Raw genomic sequence first — 25,017 nt, 5'->3', positions numbered from 1 at the left:
GGACAGAGTAGAACTGCCCTTGACTTTCCAAGGAACGCCTGGTGGATTCAAACTGCCGACCGTTTGATTAGCAGCCGTAGCACTTAAACACTACATCGCCAGGGTTTCCAAGACCTTTAAATAATGTTTAGTGCCCTTTCTGACTCTTCTACCCACCCTACTCTAAAATCTACTTTGTAATCAATCAGGTTCCTGAAAGGAGCGTTGCCTTTCAGGGACAAGCTCCATGTCACTGGGCTTTGCAAAATAGCCCGAAATTATTAAAAATAACAGTTGGCCCTGCCACTACTATTACCACACCATCAACAAGTTACTTAGTTTCTCAGATCTTCAATTTTCTCAACTGTAACAAATGGTGACAACCTTGCAAGTTTATTGTGAGGGTTAAATGAGGTGATATACGTGAAGTGCTTGTCACATGGCCTGGCACCCAGCAACCACTGAGGGCTTTGGATGTCGAAGGTACTGTTCTCACTGTCCAATAGTAGAATTCTCACCTTCCATGCTTTCAAAAACAGAGGTAAAAACCTGGTTTCCTGCTTCAGAATTGCTGCAAGTCCCTTTCATATGCGGTATCTTGGGGCTTTTCCAGGCTGTGTCACAAAATTCGAATGTTGGGCTCTGGGCTTCTGGAAATTTTGTGCTTTTAAATGTCTGGTTTATCTCCAGGGAAAGGGAGGGCATGTATACAAACAGATCAGAGCAGCATGTGTCAGTACATCAGAACTGCAGCCATTGGTTCAGACTGTCACAACTCAGGCATCTCACCTACAAGATAAAGACTTGTTCTTAGGGGCTGCAGGATGCCCAAACCTAAAAGATCTGGATGCCCAAATCTTTTGCATTGAATTCTAGATGTGTATGGCTATAGGGGGAGGGGGAGGGACTGCTGCAAAGAACGCTTATCTAACACATGTTTTTTTGGAAATGTTATTAAGAAACAATAGCTGATCAAGAGATGATGTAGCCTGCTTGGGCACATGAGACCTGGGTTCTGAACTTACTTCACCAGGAAAGCAAATGCATCACCTTACCCAGCTGCTTAATGTTTTGAGGCCTCAGGTACTGTCAAGAATAAAATGAAGGATATTGGATCACGTGATGCTGCCTACAAACCCACACCCATTCCCACATGGCTTATCTAGGTGTGATGCTCTGCAGCTTTGATTTACATAAAGGAGAAGTGGGATAGAATGGCAATACCTCCAGCTATTGCCAAAGAACTACCCTTGGACCTGGCCTTCTGGCTTGTCTTGAATAGCATCCCTGACCTAGAGGGAGTGATAAGGTGTAGTCTGTGTCAAGTTGTCCTCCCAGTTGTAGGGTCACCATAGCCAAGGCTACCCCAAACACAATCCCTTTTGATATTTCAGTAATTGAGACCATTGAAGACAAGGTGGCTGCTTGGAGCAATGGTGCTCCTAGTGTGGCCCAAGTGTGGTCCCCAGATCAGCAGTATCCATACCACTTGAAACTTGTTAGAAATGCACAGTCTCAGGCCCCAACTCAGACCTACTAAATCAGAAACTCTGAGATGGGGCACAGTAATCTATTTTGTGGCAAGCCCTTGGAGGAAGTCTTAGTTATCTAGTGCTGCTATAACAGAAATACCACAAGTGGATGACTTTACCAAAGAGATATTTATTTCCTCAAAGTAAAGTAGGCTGCAAGTCCAAATTCAGGGCATAATCCCTCTCTCTGTTGGCTCTGGAGGAAGGTCCTTCTCATCAGTCTTCCCCTGGACTAGGAGCTTCTCTGAGCAAGAACCCCAGGTCCAAAGGACACGCTCTGCTCCTGGCACTGCTTTCTTGGTGGTATCAGGTCCCCCTGTCTCTCTGCTTGCTTCTTTCTTTTATATCCCAAAAGAAACGGGCTCAAGACACAACCCATTCCCATAGATTGAGTCCTGCTTCATCAATACAACTGCCACCCATCCCCCCCCCATTAACATCATAGAGGCAGGTTTACAACACATAGGAAAATCACATCAGATGACAAAATGGTGGACAATCACACAGTACTTGGAATCACGGCCCAGTCAAATTGATATGCATATTTTGGGAAGACACAATTAAATCCATGACAAGGGGGTTACGATGCTACCTAAAGTTTTGGAAACACTGGCTTGGCGCATTTTGCTCTCTGCAGCATTGTGGCATCAGGAGGTGTTCAGTGGTTTGCTACTTAATACAGCTTAGCAGTTATCTAGCCGAGTGGTACTCTTGCCCCCAGTGCCCATTGAATTGTATCTTAGTCATCTAGTGCTGCTATAACAGAAATACTACAAGAGAGATGGCTTTAACAAAGAGAAATTTATTCTCTCACAGTCTAGGAAGCTAGAAGTTCAAATTCAGGGTGCCAGCTCTGGGGAAGGCTTTTTCTCCTTCTGTTGGCTCTGGGGGAAGGTCCTTGTCATCAATCTTCCCCTGGTTGAGGAGTTTTTCAGTGCAGGGACCCCAGGTCCCAAAGATGCACTATGCTCCCAGTGCTTTTTTTCTTGTTGGTATGAGGTCCCCATGTCTCTCTGCTCGCTTCTCTCTTTTATGTCTGAAAAGAGATAGGCTTAAAACACAACCTAATCTTATAGGTTGAGTCCTGCCTCAATAACACCATAGAGGTAGGATTTACAGCACATAGGAAAATCACATCAGATGACAAAACAGTGGACAATCACACAATACTGGGAATCATGGCCCAGCCAAGTTAACACACATTTTGGAGGGACACAATTCAATTTATAACAAACCATATCTCCTTAGCCACTTCTTAGAGGCCCTTTTCTTGCAGGTGGAGCACTGGTTGCTTAGTGGTTAAGCATTCGGCTGCTAATCAAAAGGTTGGCAGTTCGAATCCACAAGGAGCTCCTTGGAAACCCTATGGCAACAGGTTTTTTGTTTTTTTCTTGCAGGTAGTAAGGCAGGAGTAGAGCTCTGTAGCTGGAAGTGACCCTAAAGATTTAACCTACCTATTTATTTATGACCTAAGTAAGTCTGGCTTAAGAAGACTTCTTTGTGGTCACTCCTCCATGCAAGAGTCAGCAGAAAGTGGTATTAGCCTCTGATTTTGATATTGACCACTTGATCAAATACAGCAAGAAGAAACCTGATGCAGCATTTCCATAAATTTCTGCAGGCTTGGTACACAGAAAGTATTCAAGTGGCTAAGATCTGCTGGTGGTTTACAAACAACAAAAAAAACCAAACCCAGTGCCGTTGAGTCAATTCCTACTCATAGTGACCCTATAGGACAGAATAGAACTGCCCCATAGAGTTTCCAAGGAACGTCTGGGGGATTTGAAATGCCAACCCTTTGGTTAGCAGCCATAGCACTTAACCACTACACCACCAGGGTTTAATATACACTTATTAGCAAGGCAGCACAGCATAGGGGCAAAAGCACTACAGTGCTTGTCTATTACCTAGGTGAGGTCCTGTCTTGATGACTAACTGGTTGTGTGATTCTGGGTGAATTCCTAAACCTAAACAGGCCTAATTGACCTCACCAGGCTTACCCGTAAATTAGAGGCTAAACACAGTTGGTCTCCAGGGCCTCTACCATCTGTATCCATTGTTTTAGTTTAGCAATAATGCCTTGCAGTCCTGAAAATTTTATCCTGGCATTCCACTCCAGGTTGCCCATTAGTGACTTCAAAGTGAAAAGAGAGAGTAGGGAAGGCTAACAGTGACACAATAGCAGCCCTGCTTCTTCAAGTTTCTTTCTGAGATGTGGGAGGCACAGACGGTGCCAATGACTTTGCATTCTAAATAGGACTCAGGCTTGTCCCTCGGTCTAAGCACTAGACCCTAGAGTGATTTGGCTTACCTTGTTATCTTGGAGACATTCTAATTCTGGAGGGGTCACTGGATGGTCTTGAAAGGCAGACCTCTGTTTAGTCGGAATCTTCAAGGTGTATCTTGAGGAAACTAGAGTGGCTTCTCATTTTTCTCTCACTCTCAACTCAAGAAGCACTTTCTTTACTCTTGTTTATCTAGACCTTCCTCTTCCTATCACAATCTCAATGCTTCTGCCAAAAAACCAGATACAAAGTCCTGCCCACCCTTTTCCTTCCCCTAAGGTATGTACAGGCTTCATGAAAACTTTATCTTATTAAATGTTCGCTTTCTGAGCTGAAGGTTGCCTTTTCCCCCCCTCTCTTGAGCCCATTGCATCACAATCTTATGTTTTAACCTTTTGCCGAATTCTGCACTTCTCATTGTTGGAAGTTACTATGAGTGTTTGGACAGGAAACTTCTACCTTTGAACCTCTATTGCAACAGGTTCGAAGGTTTCAGAGAAGTTTGTTGGTCACTCTCAGGACAGGACACACTGGCTTCAGATGTGGCCCTGTCCCAGGAGCTGTGGAAAGAGCAGGGTTGCCTGAATGTGGTGCTGAACCAGGACAGCCAGCTGCGAGAGGCACATTTCCTGGACCTAGAAGGTAAGAGCATTCTCACAAGGTCAGCTGCTCTCTATCTGATGTATCTTCGTGAGCCTGATGGCGTAGTGGTTAAGAGCTCAGCCGCTAACCAAAAGGTCAGGAGTTCAAATCCACCAGCCGCTCCTTGGAAACCCTATGGGCAGTCCTACTGTGCTCTATGGGGTTGCTATGAGTTGGAACAGACTTGATGGCATCTAACAATACCAACAACAGCAACATGGGATCATGAGGATGAAGGTGGTTTGGGGGTATGAAGGTGGGACGTGTGTCTATTCGAGGCTTAAGCCTCCTCTATATAGTGAAATTACATTTGGCTGAGTAGTAAGCTCAGCTTACTTGTGTGGGAGGCAAAAAAAAAAAAATTGGAAAGAGGGTGGAGACATCTAAGTTATCCAAATACTTGCAGGAGTTAGAATGGAAGGGAAAGTTGTTAATTCCACTAAAGGTGACTAAAACAGCCAAAGGACTTAACACCCTTTACAGGTTAAAGACAAAACCAGGGTGAGAGGGTATTGGAGTCTCCTTCACCTTCCATCCAGAAACTTCTCTCACAATATGGTTAGAAGGGCCATGAATCAGCCGCCAATGGCAGATTCCCATTTGGAAGAGAGAAGGGGAAAGGAATCCTTAGCAAACATTCCAAGGCCAGAGACTGTGCTAGGTACGTGACATGTATTATCTTCTTGGCTTTCCTCCTCCTGTGAGGTATGTGGTATCATTCCCATTTCACAGATGAGTAATGTGACTCTGAGCTGTCAAATAGCATGGCCTGGGCTATACGGCTAGGAGGTGGTGTGGCTAGGATGTGAGTCCTGATCTACCTGTCTCTACAGGATTCTTGTGTGTTGCCGATACCTCTGTTATTCTCTCAAATCTTGGGGTGTCACTCTCAAGCACGTAGGATTGGATAGGACTGCAACTCAGCTGGAACTTCAGAATGGCCCAGGCCCTTCTATACGTGAGCATTTGATCCCAGAGAACTCCAGTAAAATAATCAAGAATCCTCTTCTCCTGACCCTGAGCTCTTCATGTGGTTGGTAAAGGGAGGCAGCACACAGTAAAGGGCCCAGCAGTATGACAGTGACTGGGACTTGACACTCATTCTGCCATCCTCTACTCTCCTCCAGAGGAAGTTGCTTCTTGGGAGGTGAGCTCCTGAAACTAAGCAAAAGCTAAATGTTTCTCTGGCCGTAAGATGACCCAGAAATTTGAATGCCAGGGCGGCTACCCTTCATCTCCTCATCCATTGTTTTTCTCTCATGTCCGAAAAGGGGGTCTGGCCCTTATGTTCTCTGAGATCTTGGCACAACTCACTGTAGCTGTTTTAGTTGAAGGCATCAGGGCCTCCTCTCTATATGGTCCTCTGTAGAGAGGATGAGTCCTAACTAGCTCTAGCAAAGAGCTGGATTCATGCTCAACTTACTGATTGAGTGCCTTCTTGAAGAGACCATGATCCAGGAAAGTACTGCTTAATTCTGGAATGTCGGGGGCAGGGGGCAGTAGGGGTGAGGGTCAGGAGAACTGGTTATTTCGGTCTCCAAACCTGAGAATGGAAGCTCCAGTGCCCCTCTGTGGTCCACAGTCTTAAATGAATCAAATGAAACTATCGGCCCTGGTAATATTGGGGCTTGTGGGCAGCAGAATACATTTTCAATTTAATTTTTGAGGTATGAAACTGACGAGTCGGCATATCAGAAGAGAAACGCCATCAGTTTATTTAAGGACTCATCATCTTGTCATTCTCGACTTGCTCATTCTTTTTCTCATCTTGTCAAAACTGCTCTGGGGACTGAGCATTGGAATCCCCTCCACAGCTGGAGCGAGGGGTTGCTGAAGCAGAGGGTGACAGGGGGCAGCGTTTGTGATGCTGAGCTCAGCTGGCTTCTGGGTATTCTCTCCTTTTTTTTTTTTTTCTGGATGGGTTTGAGAGCTGAGGTGCCTCTGGCTGAACTTTCTCGTCCTGGGAATCCAGCAGGAAGTGGGGCGGCCTCTGCCTCTCTGTCGTTTGTCGTCCAAGTGGGCACCTCAAGTATTTTAGTCCTGGTTTAGAAGTAGTCAGAGAAAAGAGGCAAGGGTGAGTTGTGCTCAGGCAAACTGATTTTCCTTTCAGCCCTGAAGGGCTGGGGTTAAAGGCTTTGAACAGGAGCTAGGGGCGCTTGGGCGGCTTTTCTCCTCCTGGTCAGATTGCTTCCACTTTCAGTTGTGAAAGAAAAACCAGGAAGTGAAGCCCGTGAGCACGTTAAAAGGGCCAGCCATGGCCTGACTAGGACAGCGCTGAGCAGACAGAGGGAAGAGGCCTGGGGCTGGGGCTGTCTGCCCACGTGGATTCGCTGAAGCTGCCCTGTCCCTGGAAGAGCCAGTAGTGAGGGAAGACGGCCAAGGTCTCAGGAGCCAGGCGGAACTCAGAGCCAAGAAGCCCCACTCGCTGGAAGCACTGAGAGATGCTGCCCCCTCCCAGGGTAAGGGGGCTGTCCAGAGGGTATTATTTAGCGAGGAGTCTTGTGGGTGTGTGGGTGAGGCCCAAGGATGCCTCTGGACCCCTAAATTCAGTGAAGCAACTTAGAATCTACAGCTTGCCGTGTCCTATCTGCACACCAGCACTTTCCCTCCCAGGTCTCTCGGAAACAACTTTAAGCCATCTGTATCAGGAGGGGCAAGGGGCAGGGGGAATGTGAGGCATGGATCAGGCTTCTTCCTCCTGCCTCTCTTGAGAGAGGTGAAGCTTCAGGCATTTGGCATAGCTCCCCTCTGGCAGGCTGGGGTTTGCCTCAGCTTACATGTTGAATTTGACTCCTTCCCATGGTAAAGGCTGATTGATGGATGCGTGACTGATGGAATGGCTTCTGAATGAAATTGGATCTTTTTTCAGGGGTCTGGCCGCAGGTTAAGTCTAAGATGAACTTCAAGGACCTTTAGGGAGTGGGCATTGGAAGGCACTCCAGGATTGGGGTTTGGTACCTTCTGGGGGTATCAAACCATTTTGTTGGTTTGAAGGTAGAACTGAATCTATAGTGCTGACTTGTAGGTCATTGGTGTTCTATAACAGAGGCAGAGTATTTAAAAAAAAGAATGGTTTAATAGAGTATTTGGTTTTGTTTTATCTCTCCGTATCCTCGTATGGGAAAACCTGGTGACGTAGTGGTCAAGTGCTACGGCTGCTAATCAAAAGGTCGGCAGTTTAAATCCAGCAGGTGCTCCTTGGAAACTCTATGGGCCAGTTCTACTCTGTCCTATAGGGTCGCTATGAGTCAGAACTGACTCGACAGCAACGAGTTTTTTTGTTTTTTTTTTTTAATCCTTGCATGGAGTTACTCTGATGTGGCCCCCTCCAGTTGACAAGTATTTGAGGTGAACACAGAATATGTCTTGCAAAGGATATGGTATAAAATCTTGTAGCTACCACCTGATACAATAGAAGGAACAAAAACCTAAAACAACAAGACTCACAAATGTAAATGCTTGTAGGACAGATAGGTAAGATAAGTAAAGATAGTAAGTAGTAAGATATGGGTGGCAGGCACTTTGGCAAAGAGCAGGACAGGCAAACCCCAGCTAAATGCGTTTAAATTTGTTTTTTTTAATACACTGTCCAGACCAAACAACATTTTAGTGAGGCATTTGGCTAGGTCCTGATTTAAAATGGCGCCCTGGTGGCACAATGGTTAAGAGCACCAGCCACTCCTTGGAAACTCTATGCAGCAGTTCTACTCTGTCCTATAGGGTCTCTATAAGTCGCAATTGACTGGACGGAAACTTTTTTCTTTTTTTTTTTTTTTACTTAAAATAGTCTTCTCTCAGGTTATATGGTAACTTCATGAGGGCAAAGACACATACACACGCACAACAATGTCAGTGTATCATTGAGTATCTAAGTATTAAACATGCAGAGGTGACCACAGGTGCTATAGAGAGGCTTGGGGTTGGAGGAGGAGAGAGAATTACAAATGAAGAGAGGGAAGAGGAAGCCAGTGAGGTACAAGCTGATAGTGGGTACTCTTACATTCAACTGATACAATCTTGTAAGTTTGATGGTTTTACCATCTTATGGTTGAAAAAGTAGGTTCAGAGAGGTTAAGCGACTTTCCCAAAGTCACAAAGCAAATTGTCAAACTGGGGTTAACCCGTAGCTGCAGTCAGTCTGATGCTAAAATCATGCTGCATCCACTCATGTATAGGGTTAGCCTTCCTTCAGATTTCTTGGATTTTCATGCATGGTGACCTGAGCAGGCATTGAGTTCACAAGTTTATTATATACTTTTCAGGTTGACATTTTCCTAAAACTGGAAATATTACAGCTACCATTCACTGAACATGCTGTATGGGACAGCACCATGCTTAGGACTTTAGGGGGCTTTTCTTTTCTGGTCTTCAAAACAGTCCTGTGAGGGAGATACCTTGTCGTAGAGTTGAGGAAAGCAAAACTTAGCAATAAAGGAACTAGACACACTGTGAAGAAATTGGAGCTGGAATTTGAACCCCAAAGGTAGACAATACCTCAGTGCTTGATGAGCATAGTTAGTGCAAAGGCTGAAGAGCCAGAATCTGAAAGAAGCTTCCCTTTTGAAAATCCTCCCATCTCCAGGCAGGGGAATCCCCAAATCAGGGTTTTACAATTTTTTAGAAAGCAGGACTGAAGTTTCTGTTTCTGTCTGTCCCTGTGCCTGGCCAGAAGACATACTGACTCTTGGTTGTGGTGTAACCTGAGGTGGTTGTGGTCCCTGCCAGGGTAACATGTCCCCACAGCCATGAGCTCAGCCTTCATTGCCCTTGCCATGCTCTGCTGTCTGTGTGTCTAGGTCTGTTCCTCCCTCATATGACGGAGCATGCTGAGGTTGGAAGTGGACACTCACTCGTCCTTCTCCCAAGCATAGTGCCTGATACTTATTAGACTTAATGGATGCCATTTGAATAAATACATGACGACTAGGAAGTATGGAAAGTCAGACAGCCCATGTACTATGGCTGTGGCCAGACCGTGGTAACAGCCCTCTTCAGGGGAGCTGTTAGTAGATCCCTGGGTTTTCACAGGACATCCTAATCTAAGATTTGCGAGTTTATGAGTGGCTTGAGGCTGGAGGGAGAAGTCTGGGTCAGAGCTCTAAGAAGAACCATGCTTTCTCCAATGAGAAATATAAACAAGGAGTTGTTAAGACCCTTGCACATAAGCTGAAGTGCAGTTATGTTATGAAGACCAAGATCATTTCTTCTCTTTTGAGATGCCTCATAATAGAACCAAAAACCGAACCAGTTACCACTGAATCAATTCCAGCTCATTGAGACCCCATGTGTGTCAGAGTAGAACTGTGCTCCACAGGGTTTTCAACGGCTGATGTTTCAGAAGTAGATCACCAGGCTTTTCTTTCAAAGCCCCTTTGAGTGGGTTAGTAGTAGCCAAGCACTTAAACATTTGCGCTACCCAGGGATTCCCTGATACTGACAAAGAGCTGAAAACTGAGATAAATGGAAGAGGGAAAGGGAGTTAGACTTTACTGGGGACTTCCCGTGTACTTGACAGTGTACTAGAAGCTCTACACTCAGTACCTCTTTCAAGTAAGGGCTATTACCCTGCCCCTTCTTGTGTGCCACTGAGGGAAACTGATCCTCAGTAACATTAAGTAATTGTCCCCAGGGCCACATAGTTGGTAAGCAGTAGAGTAGAGCAGAACTAAAATTGGTGGAAAGTTAATGGCCTTGAAATTTGCCCCCTGGACATGAGGCTATTGGCAATAAAGCTCGTAGGTTTGAACTTTGGATCTAGTGACACAACTCCTGACCATTGTTCAGAGTAAGTAGTGTGAGGGCTGATTTTGCCCAGAGCTGAAACAGAAAGGCCTCTTTCACAACCTCTTGTGTCACCCTGCTCTTATCCTGGCATGGGTGACAGGGAACCTAGCACTTTGTACAGCCTCTTATCAAATCCAGCGGATTTCTGATACTGTTCTCCTTACCTCGGTCCTCTCAGAATTCACTCGGTCAGCAACAGGCTTGGGACAGCCGCTGGGAGTGTTTACTGAGACAAGGTTTTCCTGAGAGCAGGGCTGCTGGACTATGATTTGTTTGAAGCACAATGATAGTTCAAGGTTGACTCTGTCAACCTGAGCTCCAGTGGGATTTGTCATTGCCTATCACAGCCTTATGGGTGGCCTAACAACTATCCTATGCTATGTTTACAGACTGACTTAAGGGGCTTTTGGGTATTTGATTTAAGGAAGTTTTTCCTGGTAAACACCACTCAGATGGCCTCTGACATTTTCTGGTGTTTGTAAACCAAAATGACCCTAGTGGTGCAGTGTCTACATTGGGTCCCAGAGCCTGTCTCATTCATCCTTCTTTTAGACTTTTTCTTTTTTTCCTTTTCAACTGAAGATGGGCCCTCCCTCCCTCAGGAATGCTGCTTTACTGTTTCCCATTTCCAGTGTCACGCACGTCCCATGTCAGTGCTTCTAGTCACATTCTACCTCTCCTCCCACCACCCCCTCCCCGCCCCACCAGAGTGTTCCCCTTCTTATCTCCCACTTAGGTCTATCCAGCTCTCACATCCCTGGGTGCTCCATACAGTGGCCTTCTTCTACTCCAGTCTACATGGCCTCTTCCTTCTATAAACTCATTAGTTGATCCCACACATTGAAAAATTCTTTAAGTGTTTGTTTTGCGTGTGTGGTAAATATACATGTAACAAAACATTTGACACTTTAGCATTCTTCCCATGTACAAGTGAGTGACATCGATCATGTTTATCATGTTGTTCAACCATCACCTTTATCCTTTTTCAAGTTTTTCCATCACCCCTTAACAGAAGCTCCGTGTTCTCTAAGCAGTGAGTCCCTCTTTCCCTCTACCTCCTGCTCACCTTTGGTAACTACTAATAAACTTTGGTCTCTATAGGTATTTTTTAGTGTTAGATGGGCCCATGAGACCCCAGAGAGTAGTAACTGTGTCTTCTAAGTGTTTGTTCCTTAGCATACGGCATAGTTCTAGGCTCACAGTAGGTCTAAGATCTTTGCTTGCCTTCTTGCCTATAATTAAGATTGTCCTAGAGTAAATTAAAAGTGCAGAGGATAAAGATATCACCTACCACCTACACACTTCTCCAGTCTGCCAGGTACTCCCAAAGCCTGGACACATCCCAGAGAGCCTTTGTCCCAAAGTATTGTGACTATCTGTGGAGTTGGCTTTACCCACTACTAGACCTCGAACTCTGAGTATACTTTCCTGGTACACTGCCTAGCCTGTGGTAGGTGCTCAAATATTTTGAATGTATACAGAATGCGTGAACCTGGACCTCACTCAGGTCAGGCTGCTTAGCACTGCTCTTCTCATAGAGTATTGCCTTTCTCATGGTGTGAAGTCTCTGGCCGAGGAGACCTCAGCTGGTTCTGTTCCCCTCATGTGCAGGAGCTTGCCATCTCATTATGGGAGCGACATTTGCTGCCTGTCTCCTTCCACAGACTCACCTCCCTCATTGTCCTTCTCTGAAATTGGGCCAATAATGAGCAAAAAGGAAAGGTCACTCACTAACATTGGTGAACTCCTACTCTGTTATTGCAGAAAAGGATACATTCATATAAACTGAAAGGTGGTACAACGGTTAAGTACTCAGCTGTTAACTGAAAGGTTGCCAGTTTGAACCCCCCACCAGGGGCTCCTCAGGCCAAAGACCTGGTGATCTGTTTCCGTAAAGATTACAGCTTAGAAAACCCTATGGGGCAGTTCTCCTCTGTCACATGGGGCCACTGTGAGTCAAAATCGACTCGATGGCACCTAACAACAACTCCATCTCAGGTACCATGCTGGATACTGGATACTGTAAAACCAGAGGTTGAAGACAGGCCCTGTGTATGGTACTCACAACCCAGGGGGGCCTGTGGTCATGGAGAGTCCACTTGGCCCCGGGAAGCCTCAGAAGCCCAGAACTGCTACTGAGCAGATTGTTCCTGGCTGATACACTTCCACTTCTTACAACCTTCCTGACTGGCTCCCATAGGCTTTTCCTGGGTCATTTGGCCCAGCAGCAAAAATACAGATGGGTATGCCTCTGAAGCCCCAACAATTTACTCATGGGGTACTTGTTTGTGGGCCAGGGAACCTGTCCCAAACCTCGGCCTTGCCTTTCCTCCCAGCAGCTGCCTTGGGATTTAGAACTGTTGAAGGACAAAACCCGTGGCCGTCGACTCAATTCTGACTCATGGCAACCCTATAGGGCAGAGTAGAATTGCCCCATAGGGCTTCCAAGGAGCGGCTGGTGAATTTAAACTGCCGACCTTTTGGTTAGTAGCCGAATTCCTAACCACTGCATCACCAGGGCTCCTGCTGGACAGGTTCCTAGCAATTGGGTGGGAGGAGCAAAATGTGAGCGCTTACTATTACTTACGTCTTTCTATTATTTAAACCCTCAAGCTTAATCTTTCCATGGTAAAGTGATTATTTAGCCACCCTGGGGTTTTAGTAGGACTCCTACTGGTAAAGTAGAGGGTCAACAAAAAAGGGGAAGACCCTCAATGAGATGGACTGACACAGTGGCTGCAACAGTGCGCTCAAACATGACAAGGATCGTGAGGATGGCACAGGACCAAACAGTGTTTCGTTCTGTTGCACATAGGGTCACTGTGAGTCGGAATTGACTCCACGGCACCCAACAACAAACTACTGGTAATGCTGGGTCCCTGCTCTGCTGGTATGTCCCTGATAAGAAGACTTGGCTGCCTGGGGATATCCCTCTCGCATCTGTGTTTCTAACACCCTGGGTGCCAGGCCCCCAAATAAGGGGAGCTACTGGTTCTGGTGACCTGGCCCTGCTTGGTGGAGAAGGCTAACGTGAGGCGATAGTCTGAGCGCCATGGCAGAGGTGGGTGGCTGGCAAGTGATCCGCAGGCTCCTAGGTCAGACTTATGCCAGCCTGTTCCCCCAGCTTCTTGCAGTGAATGTTGAAAGACACCTTTTTCTACTACCTGGGCCCAGTGACTCAGATTTCGCCCTTGGTTTGATTTATCTGTTAGAGAATGAATGAAAAATGTTTCCACCCCAGAGCTGCTGAGCAGGCGGGATGGCTGGCTAAGTAGCGTTCGAGTGTGGTTTTGGAAAGAAAGCTGAGGTATATTCTCAGGACTCAAAAGCGACGTCACCAGCTAAGGCGGTGGAACTTTCTAAGTCAGCCGTCTTGGTCAGATACTGAGTTGTTAATTCTATTGTTTGCTTAAAAAAAAAAAAAAAAAGCATGTTTCAGGCTAAACACGCTTTCAAGAGTTACCTTCTCAGTGCGGCCTACTCTGACTTCCCTAATTAAAACTCACCCCTCTGTCGTACTGCCAGTCCCCTTTCCCTACTCTATTTTTTATTCCGTATACTATAAAACCACAAAACCGACTCATGGCGACCCCAAGTGTCAGGGTAGAACTGTGCTCCACAGGGTCTTCAACAGCTGATTTTTTCAGAAACAGGTTGCCAGGCCTTTCTTCTGAGGCACCTCTGGGTTGACTTGAACCTCCAACCTTTTGGTTAGCCACCAAGCACATTAACTGTTTGCACCACCCAGGCTTGTTGTTAACCTCCATCAATAGAATATAACCCCGTGAAGGCAGCAGTTTTACTGGTATATTCACAGCACCTGGAAAAATGCTTAATCCACAGTCAACTCTTAAGTATCTTTTGACTGAATGATTGAATACCCAGAACTTTGGGCAAAATCCATTCCTAGTTTATCCTCTTCCACTTGTCTTTGCCTGAGGATGATCCCTTCAGAACTACACATGCATATATGTTGTTACTGTTGTTAGGTGCCTTCGAGTTGGTTCCAACTCATTAAAGACCCTCTGTTTGTTTTTTTTTTTGTACAACAAAATGAAACCCTGCCTGGTCCTGCACCATCTTCACAGTCGTTGCTATGTTTGAGCCCACTGTTGCAGCCACCTTGTCCATCCATCTCATCGAGGGTCTTCCTCTTATTCACCGATCCTCTACTTTATAGAGCATGATGTCCTTCTCCAGGGACTGGTCCCTCCTGATAACATGTCCAAAGTTTGTAAGACAAAGCCTTGCCATCCTCCCTTCTAAGAAGCATTCTGGCTGAACGTCTTCCAAGACAGATTTATTCATTCTTCTGGAAGTCCATGGTATATTCAATATTCTTCACAACCATCGTAATTTTAAGGCATCAATTCTTCTTCGGTCTTCCGTATTCATTGTCAAGCTTCCGCATGCATATGAGGCAATTGAAAATACCATATATTAGGTCAGGTGAACCTTAGTCCTCAAGATGATATCTTTGCCTTTGAACACTTTAAAGAGGTCTTTTGCAGCAGCTTTGCCCAACGCAATACATCATTTGATTTCTTGGCTGCTGCTTCCATGGGTGTTGATTGTGGATCCCAGTAAAATGAAATCCTTGACAACATCAACCTTTTCTCCCTTAATCATGATGTTGCTTATTGGCCCAGTTGTGAGGATTTTTTGTTTTCTTTTTGTTGAGGTATAATCCATACTGAAGGCTGTAGTCTTTGACCTTTATCAGTAAGTGCTTCAAGTCCTGTTCACTTTCAGCAAGCAAGGTCGTGTTATCTGTATAACACAGGATGTTAATGAGTCTTTCTCCAATCCTGATGCCCTGTTTTTCTTCATATAGTCCAGCTTCTCAGATTATTTGCTCAGCATACAGGCTGAGTATGTATGGTGAAAGGATACAACCCTGATACACGCTCTTTCTAATCCCAAACCACACAATATCCCATTGTTCTGTTTGAATGATTGCCTCTTGGTCATGCGTATATAATTTAACACAATTGGGAATATACCACACATGCTGTCCTACACGTTGTTTTTCTTTCTACTTAGCAGTCTCTCCTGGAGCTTCTTTCATATCAGTACCTACAGATCTACTTTCTTCTTTTTAATATCTGCTGCAAGTTCTATCCAGTGGAACTGCTGTCATTTACTTAGTTTCTCTCTTCTCAAGGAGTAATTTCTTGGACTCTCACATTATAAACAACCTTATAACTTTAATGGCAATGATCATCATCACTAACACCTGAACCTCTGTGCCAGGTAGTGTTATAAGTACTTTACACTGCCTTTATCTTGGTGACAGCCTTATGAGGGAGATATTATTATATCCATTTTACAGATGAGAAACTACACAGAAGTTAAGTCATCTGCTCCAGGTCACATAGAACATGGCCAAGCAGGGTTTGAGTCCGGGTAGTCTGACTCAAGGAGTCCCTGGGTGGTGCAAATGGTTAAGCACTTGACTACTAGCTGAAAAGTTGGTGGTTCAGACCCAACCAGAAAAAAGACAAGACTGGAGATCTGCTTCTGAAAGGTCACAGACTTGAAAACTCTGTGGAGCACAGTTCTACACTGGGAACACATGGGGTCACCATGAGTCAGGATTAACTCAACAGCAACAACTGCAGTCTGACCCAAGAGCCCACATTCTTAAGCAGTACATTATCGATATCTTTTGCAATGAACTTTATTGAACCGATGATGCCTTTCTACAGGATAAGCTTCTGGTAGAATTGCTACGTCGAAGGGCATACATTTTAAATAGTGGTAGAAGACAATGGACACATCTCTAAGGAGTCTGTACCAAATTCTTATTTCCATGATAAACTGTGCAAAATTGATCATGACTAATCTAATGGGAAGGGAAAAGGCATTTCATTTAAATATGCATTTTTTTTTTTTTTTTTTTACACCATAAGGGAAGTTCAGTGTCTTTCCCTAATTTTAAGTAATCTGTTTCTCTGTCCACTTTCTGGTCATGCCCTCTGCTCCTTGCTTTATGGGATCATGTTTTGTTTTTAATTGGCTTCTAAGTATTCCTTATTAAGAAAATTAGCTCTGGGCCTGTCTAGGTTGTTTGATATTTCCCAGCTTATCTTTTGACTTTGTTTCTGGTATCTTTTCTGCAGGGCAAATAGTTTTTTAATTTTTATTTGATCAGACTTGCCAACACTTTTTTTTCATAGCTTCTAGGATTTGTGTCTGTCTTGGATCTTCACGATGCCAAGATTATTAACGACAACAACAAAAATTCTCTCATAGTTTTTCCTCAAATACTTTTATGGTTGTAATTGTTCTATATGTGAGTCTTAGGTCCATATCTAATTTTTTTTTATTCAGGAGTGAGGCAGTAATACAGTAATATGTTATTTTCTCTGGTTGGCTAGCCAGTGGTCCCAACACATTTATTGTAACTGAAAATAATCTATCTCTCCGATTTGAAAGGCAATTTAACATATGATAATGGCAGCCACTGAATCTGTTTTAGGATTATTTTGTTGAATGCATTTTTCTATTCATGTCCAATAGAAAACTTCTATAGCTCTATTGTAAGTACTCGAATTTCGTAATGTATACCAGTCTGCCATCCACCTGACTCATTTTTTTTTTTAACATTTTTCTGGTTCTTTCTATAGGTTATATTTTTCTCGGCAAATTATAGAATTAGCTTTTTGGTTCTCAAGAAAATCCTACTAGTCTTTATTAGGGTTACATTAAATGTATAAATATATTTAGGGTAATAGTATTCCCTGACTGTTTCAAGGTATGTCTATTTTTCAAGTCTTATGTCCTTTGGATAGAAGCTTCTTTTATGTAGATTTGACACATTTATTCTTATTTATACCATTGTGAATGTCATCTTTTCCGTTATTTTTAAATTAGTTATTTGTATGAAATATAGAAACATTATTAACTAGCTGGCCATTGATTTTGGTATCTGGCCACCTTACTGAATTTTCTTATGGTTTCTAATTGCCTCTGTATTTCTTAGAGGAATTTTTAGAATTTTCCTCTGAGCTGAGTTTGTTTTTAACTGGGAAGTATGATCAGAATTTTTATCTCAGATCTGACTGGATCTTGGCCCTTTTGATCTTTGAGTCATTTTAAATAGCTTAGATAGCTGAGATATAACCTCTTTGAGGAATCAATGTTTTTCCATATCAAGCTTTTCTCTGAGTTTTATGTAACAGGATTGTTGTCTCAAATCATGTTACCTCTGATTTCTCTAGTAGAAGAAAACTACATATGCAGAAAGGTAAGCTGATTAAGAAAAGTCGAAAGCCTTTTAACCTCACCACTTTGAAGAAATTAGGTGAAGGATCTTGCAATAGATTACATATCTAGTTCACGTCCTGTATATTAAGGAAATGGTTATCAGATCCTTCCAGGTATGCTCATTATGCTAATTGTTTTACAGAGTCATGTTAATATCTTGCCATTTCTTTGGAGTTTGTCTAGAAATATTGGCTATCTGGTTGAAGACTGAGACAGAGGCCTCCTAAATTAGGGATGGTATGAATTTAAGGAAAATGACAATGAAGGGAAGATCAGCAGCTTAAAGCCCAGCCCGGAAAGAAAACTTTCATATATGACCTCCTAAATAACATATGGCACAGTGGTTAAGAGCTAGGGCTGCTAACCAAAAGGTTGGCAGTTTGAATCCACCAGCCACTCCTTGGAAACTCTATGGGGCAGTTCTACTTTGTCCTTTAGGGTTACCAAGAGTTGGAATCAACTCTACAGCAATGGGTTTGGTTTTTTGGCTTTTTATCACCCATCTGTCACTTTGTGGTACTGTGGTGGTTTGTGTGTTGCTATGATATGAAAGCTATGCCATCCGTATTTCAAATACCAAAAGGGTCACCCATGGTAGTCAGGTTTCAGTGGATCTTCCAGAATAAGAAAGACTAGGAAGTAAGGCCAGATGATCTACTTCCGAAAATTAGCCAATGAAAACTCTATATATCACAACAGAATATTGTCTGATATAGTGCTGGAAGATGAGTCCCTTAGGTGGGAAGGCACTCAAAATACACAGTGGCTATAAAAATGGGCTTGAATATGTTGATAATTGTGAAGTTGGTGCAGGACTAGGCAATGTTTTGTTCTGTTGTACATGGGGTCGTCATGAGTTGGAGCCAATTGAATGACAACAACAAAAATAACACACAATCCTCTTTGGAGCCATTATAAATTGTAAAGATCTGTGACATATTCTCTAGGAGAGAGTAAGTTATTCATAGTATGGAAGAATGTGTTAACTAATTAGGCCTAAGAACTTGGGGACTCTGGTCTCTTTTTAATAAGCTTTGTATCACCACAGGATGAGCCCATACATGCAAGAGAAAAGAGAAACCAATTAAATCTAAATGAGCATATGCCACTTTCTAGAAGGCAGATTTTTAAATGAAGTTTATAATCGCAGTTTAAATCTAATTACTGCATAGAAAATAAATGGTTCTTTAGGACTAAAGGCAAAAAGAATTTACCTTATTGTCCTCAGAATTCCAGAAGCCCAGGGTAACAGAATTGTTTATTTCTAGGCTGGACTTTCTGCCCACTTACACGGTAGATGACCTCATTCAATAAGACCCATCTGTAGAGGCTCCCCCAGGTCTGGAGGAGCAGGCTGATCTGAGGGGCCCTTGATGTGTGTTAGAAATACATCATTTCTGCCACCTGCCATCCCTAGCCCAATACTTTACCAAAACAAGGATTTGAGAGTACTCATCTCAAGACTGACCAGAGTGACATTCGGTGATGTAAGATTTGGGAATTAAAGGGGTGGGGGAGTTTTACTGAGGGGAAAATGGGTTAACCGAGAGTATTTAAAACAGGGAATTCTGAACTATATCTCTAAGGGGTGTTCATTTATTCAACAACCACTCGTTGAAAGTTTACTATGTACTAGATATACTGCAGGCATTGGAGGCACAGCAGTGAATAGAACCAGGACCCCTGTTCCCATTAGCAAGTCGGCTGAGTGGAAGACAGATAATAAGGGACCAGGACCATTTCCAATAGTGAGCAGTGCTGTGGAGAAGAGAAAGCAGGGTCCATGGCAGCGAATGGGGTGGAAAAGGCAATATTAAAGAGTTATCAGAGAGAAAGCCTCTGAGAAAGCGACATTTAAGTTGAGAGCCAAATTTTAAGTGAGACACAACCATTTCAGATCTGGAGAAGAGTTTTTCAGGCAAAAGGAACAGCAAATACAGAGGCTCTGAGGTGGGAATGGATGGTTTGAAGAACAGAATACATGAAGAGAAGATATAATCTTTTAATGGAAAGGGGCTATCAAAAGAAAAGTGATTTGTAGGCTATAGAGACAGCCTGAAAGATTCATAGCAATAAACACAGTTGACCAAAAACTTGAATGTTAGAGAAGAAGGGGCCATTTAGAGACTGTTCAGAGAAAATAAAACTAATGAGGAAACACTGCCCCAAATCCACAAAGGGGCAAAATCCAAAGCTAAGTATGGGTTGGCAAAAACCTACAAACCAGAGCTGGTCCAGGAGCTTACGAGGAGGCATGAAGTTGGAAGGTGTCCTCCAGCTAGTTTGGGAGTAAATCATGCTGGGAGCCAAGAGAGGAATGGTTTAGCTATGGCCATCCATACCACCAAAGAGGGAGGGTCCTGGAGGGAATCAGGTGGAGGGGCTGAGGACAACAGGCATCCTGGGAGCTGAGGCAGGTGCTTGTCATGATCACCAGGTCAGAAAGTGGAGGGTGCTTTCCACTCAGAGCCATCCTACTGTGTTGGGCTTGCTCAGAAGTCTGTAGATGACCTGGGAAAGGAGCTCCTAGGCCTAGTATGTCAGTGCTCTGTTTCCTCTTTTCTTCACCGCTATTGTACTTCTCCCTACCCTATTCTTTCCCAACTAGAAGTGACATAAAGAGAAGAGGAAATGCCATCACACCAACTGTTTTCTGGGGGTTCTGTGGGGTGACTGGGGCAGAATTGAAACTTGAGTGACACAGGCTGCATGACAGGAGGGGTGATGACTTTTCCCTTAATATGTTTGAGCCAATATGGAAGCGTTAACAGATTCTAAAGGTAAGGATGATAACCAGAGCTTCCAAGTCCAGAGACGGAGCGACCTGAGGGTATTGCCTTCGCTCAGGCCCTCGGTTTCCTCCGTTTAAACAATGAGCAAGTTACACAAAATGGTCACAAATCCTCTCTAGCGCTAACATTTCAAGATTAAAAAGGTATGCCTGTGTGTTGTACATCAAAAGATGCTAACAAGAAAGAGAAAGCACAACCTAAGGAAGGGAAGAAAATATTTGCAAATCATGTATCTGATAAAAAGGGTCTAGTATTTAGAATACATAAAGAAGTCTTACAACTCAACAACCAAAAGACAACTCAATTTAAAAAAAAAAAAAAAATGGGCAAAGGGCTTGAATAGAGATTCTCCAGAGAAGATACACAAATGGTCAACAAGCACATGAAAAGATACTCAATATTTTATCCTTAGTCATTAGGGAAACACAAATCGAAACCACAATGAGATGCCGCCTCACACTCACCAGCATACTATAATTTTAAAAAAGTGAAATAACAAGTATTGGTAAGGTTGTGGAGAAGTTGGAACCTCATACATTGCTGGTGGGAATATAAAATGGTGCAGCTCCTATGGAGAACAATTTGATGATTATTCAAAAAGTTAAACATAGAGTCTGATTCTTGGGAGCCAAGATGGCAGAATAGACAGACGCTTCCAGTGAGCCCTCTTTACAACAAAGGCCCGAAAAAACAAGTGAAACGAGTATATTTGTGACAAGCTGGGAGCTCTGAGCATCAAAGGCAAGCTTAGACAACAAACTGAGGGGCAGGGGGAGGAAGAGACCCTGCAGAAGTGGAGAGGAGTTGCCAGACCTGAATCGCAGGGAGCCCTCAGGCACCATTCCTGGAGCAGTAGCGCCGGTGGCGGCAGCAGGCTGGAACTAGCACGCGGCAGCAGTTTCCTCACGGAGAAGCAGCCAACCACACAGCCTACTCACACCTCTGGAACTGAGGAAAACGGCACTCTCGGCAAAAGCCAAGTACTTGCGTATATTTTACCACGCTCCCCCCCACCCCCAAGCCGGCTTCAGAGGCTGAATACCTGGGCCCAAGATAGACCCTGGTGAGCACCTGGAGCCATCCTCCCAGCCTCGGGGAAGGAAAAAATTTGCAACTGGGGGGAAAAGATAATTTGCTAGCTCCATTAACTGGGGCAGCTCAGGACAGAAGTGGCTCCTGTTCAGGCATGGACCGTCTGTGGACCTTGAGCACCTTTCCCTTCTGCATGGGCCTGCCTGGGCCTATTTTGGGAGAATAGGCCCTTGTTGGCAAACTCTAACCATTTCAGCAGTGCGGTGGAGAGGTGGGTGTTTGAAGTTTGACATTGTTTTGCTTATTAAACAAGGTCCTCACCTACCCACATCAGGGACCTAAGGACTGGTAGCTCCACTCAGGTCACCCAGCCACCCACAACAGGGGCCCAAAGATAACTGGTACCTCCCAGTCCTTACAACCAAAAACTTTGGGTGTCCATGTTCCCTCTGCAGAACCCACCCACCATTACGTGCTAGGGAACAGAGACGCATTTTCCTCAGAGACACTTGGAGGTCGGTTCTCAGCCCCCTGCCTTGTTCAGAGGGTGACCCCCTGCTGTAATCAGATACCGGTATATACGCCAAGCACCCCTGCCCTTCTAAGACTGTAGGACAGAGCCTATACCACACACTTGATGATCAGCTACCTGGAAACCTGAACTGAATTCATACAAGAAAACTGAATGGACTCCTAGACTGATATACCTGATAACAGCTCTACCCAGCTGGGGACAGGACACCAGAGCACCAAAGGTGAAAATAATCAAGCTAGCTCACTCAAGCAACTCATAGGGGTATACCAAAACAAAACAAAGCAAGCACCTATGACACAGTAAGCAAGCATGAACTAATACAATAACTTATAGACGGCTCGGAGACAACAGTCAATGTCAAGTCACATAAAGAAACAGACCATGATCACCTCAACAGGCTCTCAGAACAAAGAATCCACGGATCTTCTAGATGAAAGTGCATTCCTGGAATTACCAGATGCAGAATACAAAAGTTTAATATACAGAACCCTTCAAGACATCAGGAAGGAAAAGAGTCAATACGCAGAAAAAGCAAAGGAACACACAGATGAAGCAATTGAAGAAGTTAGAAAGATTATTCAGGAACATAATAAAAAGTTTAATAAGCTGGAAAAATCCATAGACAGGCAGCAATCAAATTCAGAAGATTAACAATAAAATTACAGAAGTAGACAACTCAATAGAAAGTCGGAGGAGCAGAATTGAGCAAGTAGAAGCTAGAATTTCTGAACTCGAAGATAAATCACTTGGCACTAATATATCTGAAGAAAAATCAGATAAAAGAATTTTAAAAAATGAAGAAACCTTAAGAATCATATGGGACTCTATTAAGAGAAATAACCTAACAGTGATTCGTAGAACAGAAAATACAGACAGAATTGTTGAAGATTTGTTGGTAGAAAACTTCCCTGATATCGTGAAAGGTGAGAAGATATCTATCCAAGATGCTCATCAAACTCCACATAAGGAAGATGTGAAAAGAAAGTCACCAAGACATATTATAATCAAGCTTGCCAAAACCAAAGATAAACAGAGAAGTTTAAGAGCAGCGAGGGATAAACAAAAAGTCACCTACAAAGGAGAGCCAATAAGAGTAAGCTCAGACTACCCTGCAGAAACCATACAGGCAAGAAGGCAATGGGATGACATATTTTAAAAATTGAAGGAAAAAAATTGCCAGCCAAGAATCATATATCCAGCAAAACTGTATCTTAAATATGAAGGTGAAATGAAGACATTTCCAGATAAACACAAGTTGAGGGAATTTGTAAAAACCAAACCAAAACTACAAGAAATACTAAAGGGAGTTCTTTGGTTAGAAAATCAATAATATCAGGTATCGACCCAAGACAAGAACACTGGGCAGAGCAAACAGAAGTCAACCCAGACAGGGAAATCCAAAAAAAACAAAGCAAGATTATTAAAAAAAAAAAAAAAGCCCAAAACAGCGATATTATATAAAAGAAGACAACATTAAAATAATAAAGAGGGACTAAGAAATGTAATCATACACTTTCCATATGGAGAGGAAGATACGACGATACAAAGAAATAAAAGTTAGTTTTAAATATAGTAAAATAGGGGTAAATAATAAGGTAACCACAAAGGAGACAAACTATCCTACACATCAAAATAAAATACAAGGGAAAAATAGAGACTCAGCAGAAACAAAATCAACAACAACAAATATGAGGGAAGCACAATATATAAAGATAATCTAGTCAGCACATAAAATCAAGTGGGAAAAAGAAACTGTCAACACACCAAAAAAGACATCAAAATGATAGCACTAAATTCATACCTATCCATAATTACCCAAATGTAAATGGACTACATGCACAACTAAAGAGACAGAGTGGCAGAATGGATTAAAAAACAAGATCCGTCTATATGCTGCCTACAAGAGACACTCCTCAGACTGAGAGACACAAACTAAAACTCAAACGATGGAAAAAAATATATCAAGCAAACAACAGTCCAAAAAGAACAGGAGTGGCAATATTAATTTCTGAAAAAAATAGACTTTAAAGTTAAATCCATCATAAAGGATAATGAAGGACACTATATAATGATTAAAGGGACAATACACCAAGAAGATATAACCATTTTGCACCCAATGACAGGGCTGCAAGATACATAAAACAAACTCTATCAGCATTGAAAAGTGAGATAGACAGCTCCACAACAATAGTAAGAGACTTCAACACACCACTTTTGGTGAAGGACAGGACATCCAGAAAGAAGCTCAATAAAGACACAGAAGATCTAAATGCCACAATCAACCAACTTGACCTTGTAGACGTATACAGAACACTTCACCCAACAGCAACCAACTATACTTTCTTTTCTAGTGCACATGGAACATTCTCTAGAATAGACCACATATTAGGTCATAAAGCAAGCCTTAGCAGCATCTAAAACACTGAAATATTACAAAGCATCTTCTCTGACCATAAGGCCATAAAAGTGGAAATCAATAACAGGAAAAGCAGGGAAAAGAAATCAAACACTCGGAAACTGAACAATACCCTGCTCAAAAAAGGCTGGACTATAGAAGACATTAAGGATGGAATAAGAAAATTCAGAGAATCCAATGAGAATGAAAACACTCCTTATCAGAACCTTTGGGACACAGCAAAACCGGTGCTCAGAGGTCAATTTATATAATAAATGCACACATCCCAAAAGAAGAAAGGGCCAAAATCAAAGAATTATCCCTACAACTTGAACAAATAGAAAGAGAGCAACAAAAGAAATCCACAGGCAACAGAAGAAACAAATAATAAAAATTAGAGCTGAACTAAATGAAATAGAAAACAGAAAAACAATTGAAAGAATTAACAAGACCAAAAGCAAGTTTTTTGAAAAAATCAACAAAATTGATAAACCACTGGGCAAACTGACAAAAGAAAGACAGGAGAGGAAGCAAATAGCCCTAATAAGAAAAGAGAGAGGCGATATTACAACAGACCCAACTGAAATTAAAATAATCGTATCAGATTACTATGAAAAACTATACTCAAATTTGAAAACCTAGAAGAAATGGATGAATTCCTAGAAACACACTACCTACCTAAACTAACACAAACAGAGGTAGAACAACTAAATAGACCCATAACAAAAGAAGAGATTGAAAAGGTAATCAAAAAACTCCCAACAAAAAAAAA

General features: G+C 43.1%; 2 protein-coding genes across 2 annotated transcripts in view; one reads left to right on the top strand and one right to left on the bottom strand.

The window, feature by feature from the left end:
- Positions 1-504, bottom strand: part of LOC100656678 (guanylate cyclase 2G-like) — a 59,090-nt gene extending 58,586 nt beyond the window's left edge. Inside the window, 1 exon segment of the mRNA XM_064269902.1 lies at positions 498-504. Coding sequence (XP_064125972.1) covers positions 498-504 — 7 coding nt within the window.
- Positions 505-6,526: 6,022 nt separating this feature from the next.
- ACSL5 (acyl-CoA synthetase long chain family member 5) overlaps positions 6,527-25,017 on the top strand; it is a 65,413-nt gene continuing 46,922 nt past the window's right edge. Inside the window, exon 1 of the mRNA XM_010588991.3 lies at positions 6,527-6,897. The gene's annotated coding sequence lies outside the window, so the exon portion shown is untranslated. The remainder of the gene's footprint in view (positions 6,898-25,017) is intronic.

Source organism: Loxodonta africana, chromosome 16 (assembly GCF_030014295.1).
Source record: "Loxodonta africana isolate mLoxAfr1 chromosome 16, mLoxAfr1.hap2, whole genome shotgun sequence".
In the NCBI taxonomy this organism is placed as follows: domain Eukaryota; kingdom Metazoa; phylum Chordata; class Mammalia; order Proboscidea; family Elephantidae; genus Loxodonta; species Loxodonta africana.
Note: the sequence above shows the minus strand (reverse complement) of the source record. Positions and strands in the feature narration are given on the sequence as shown.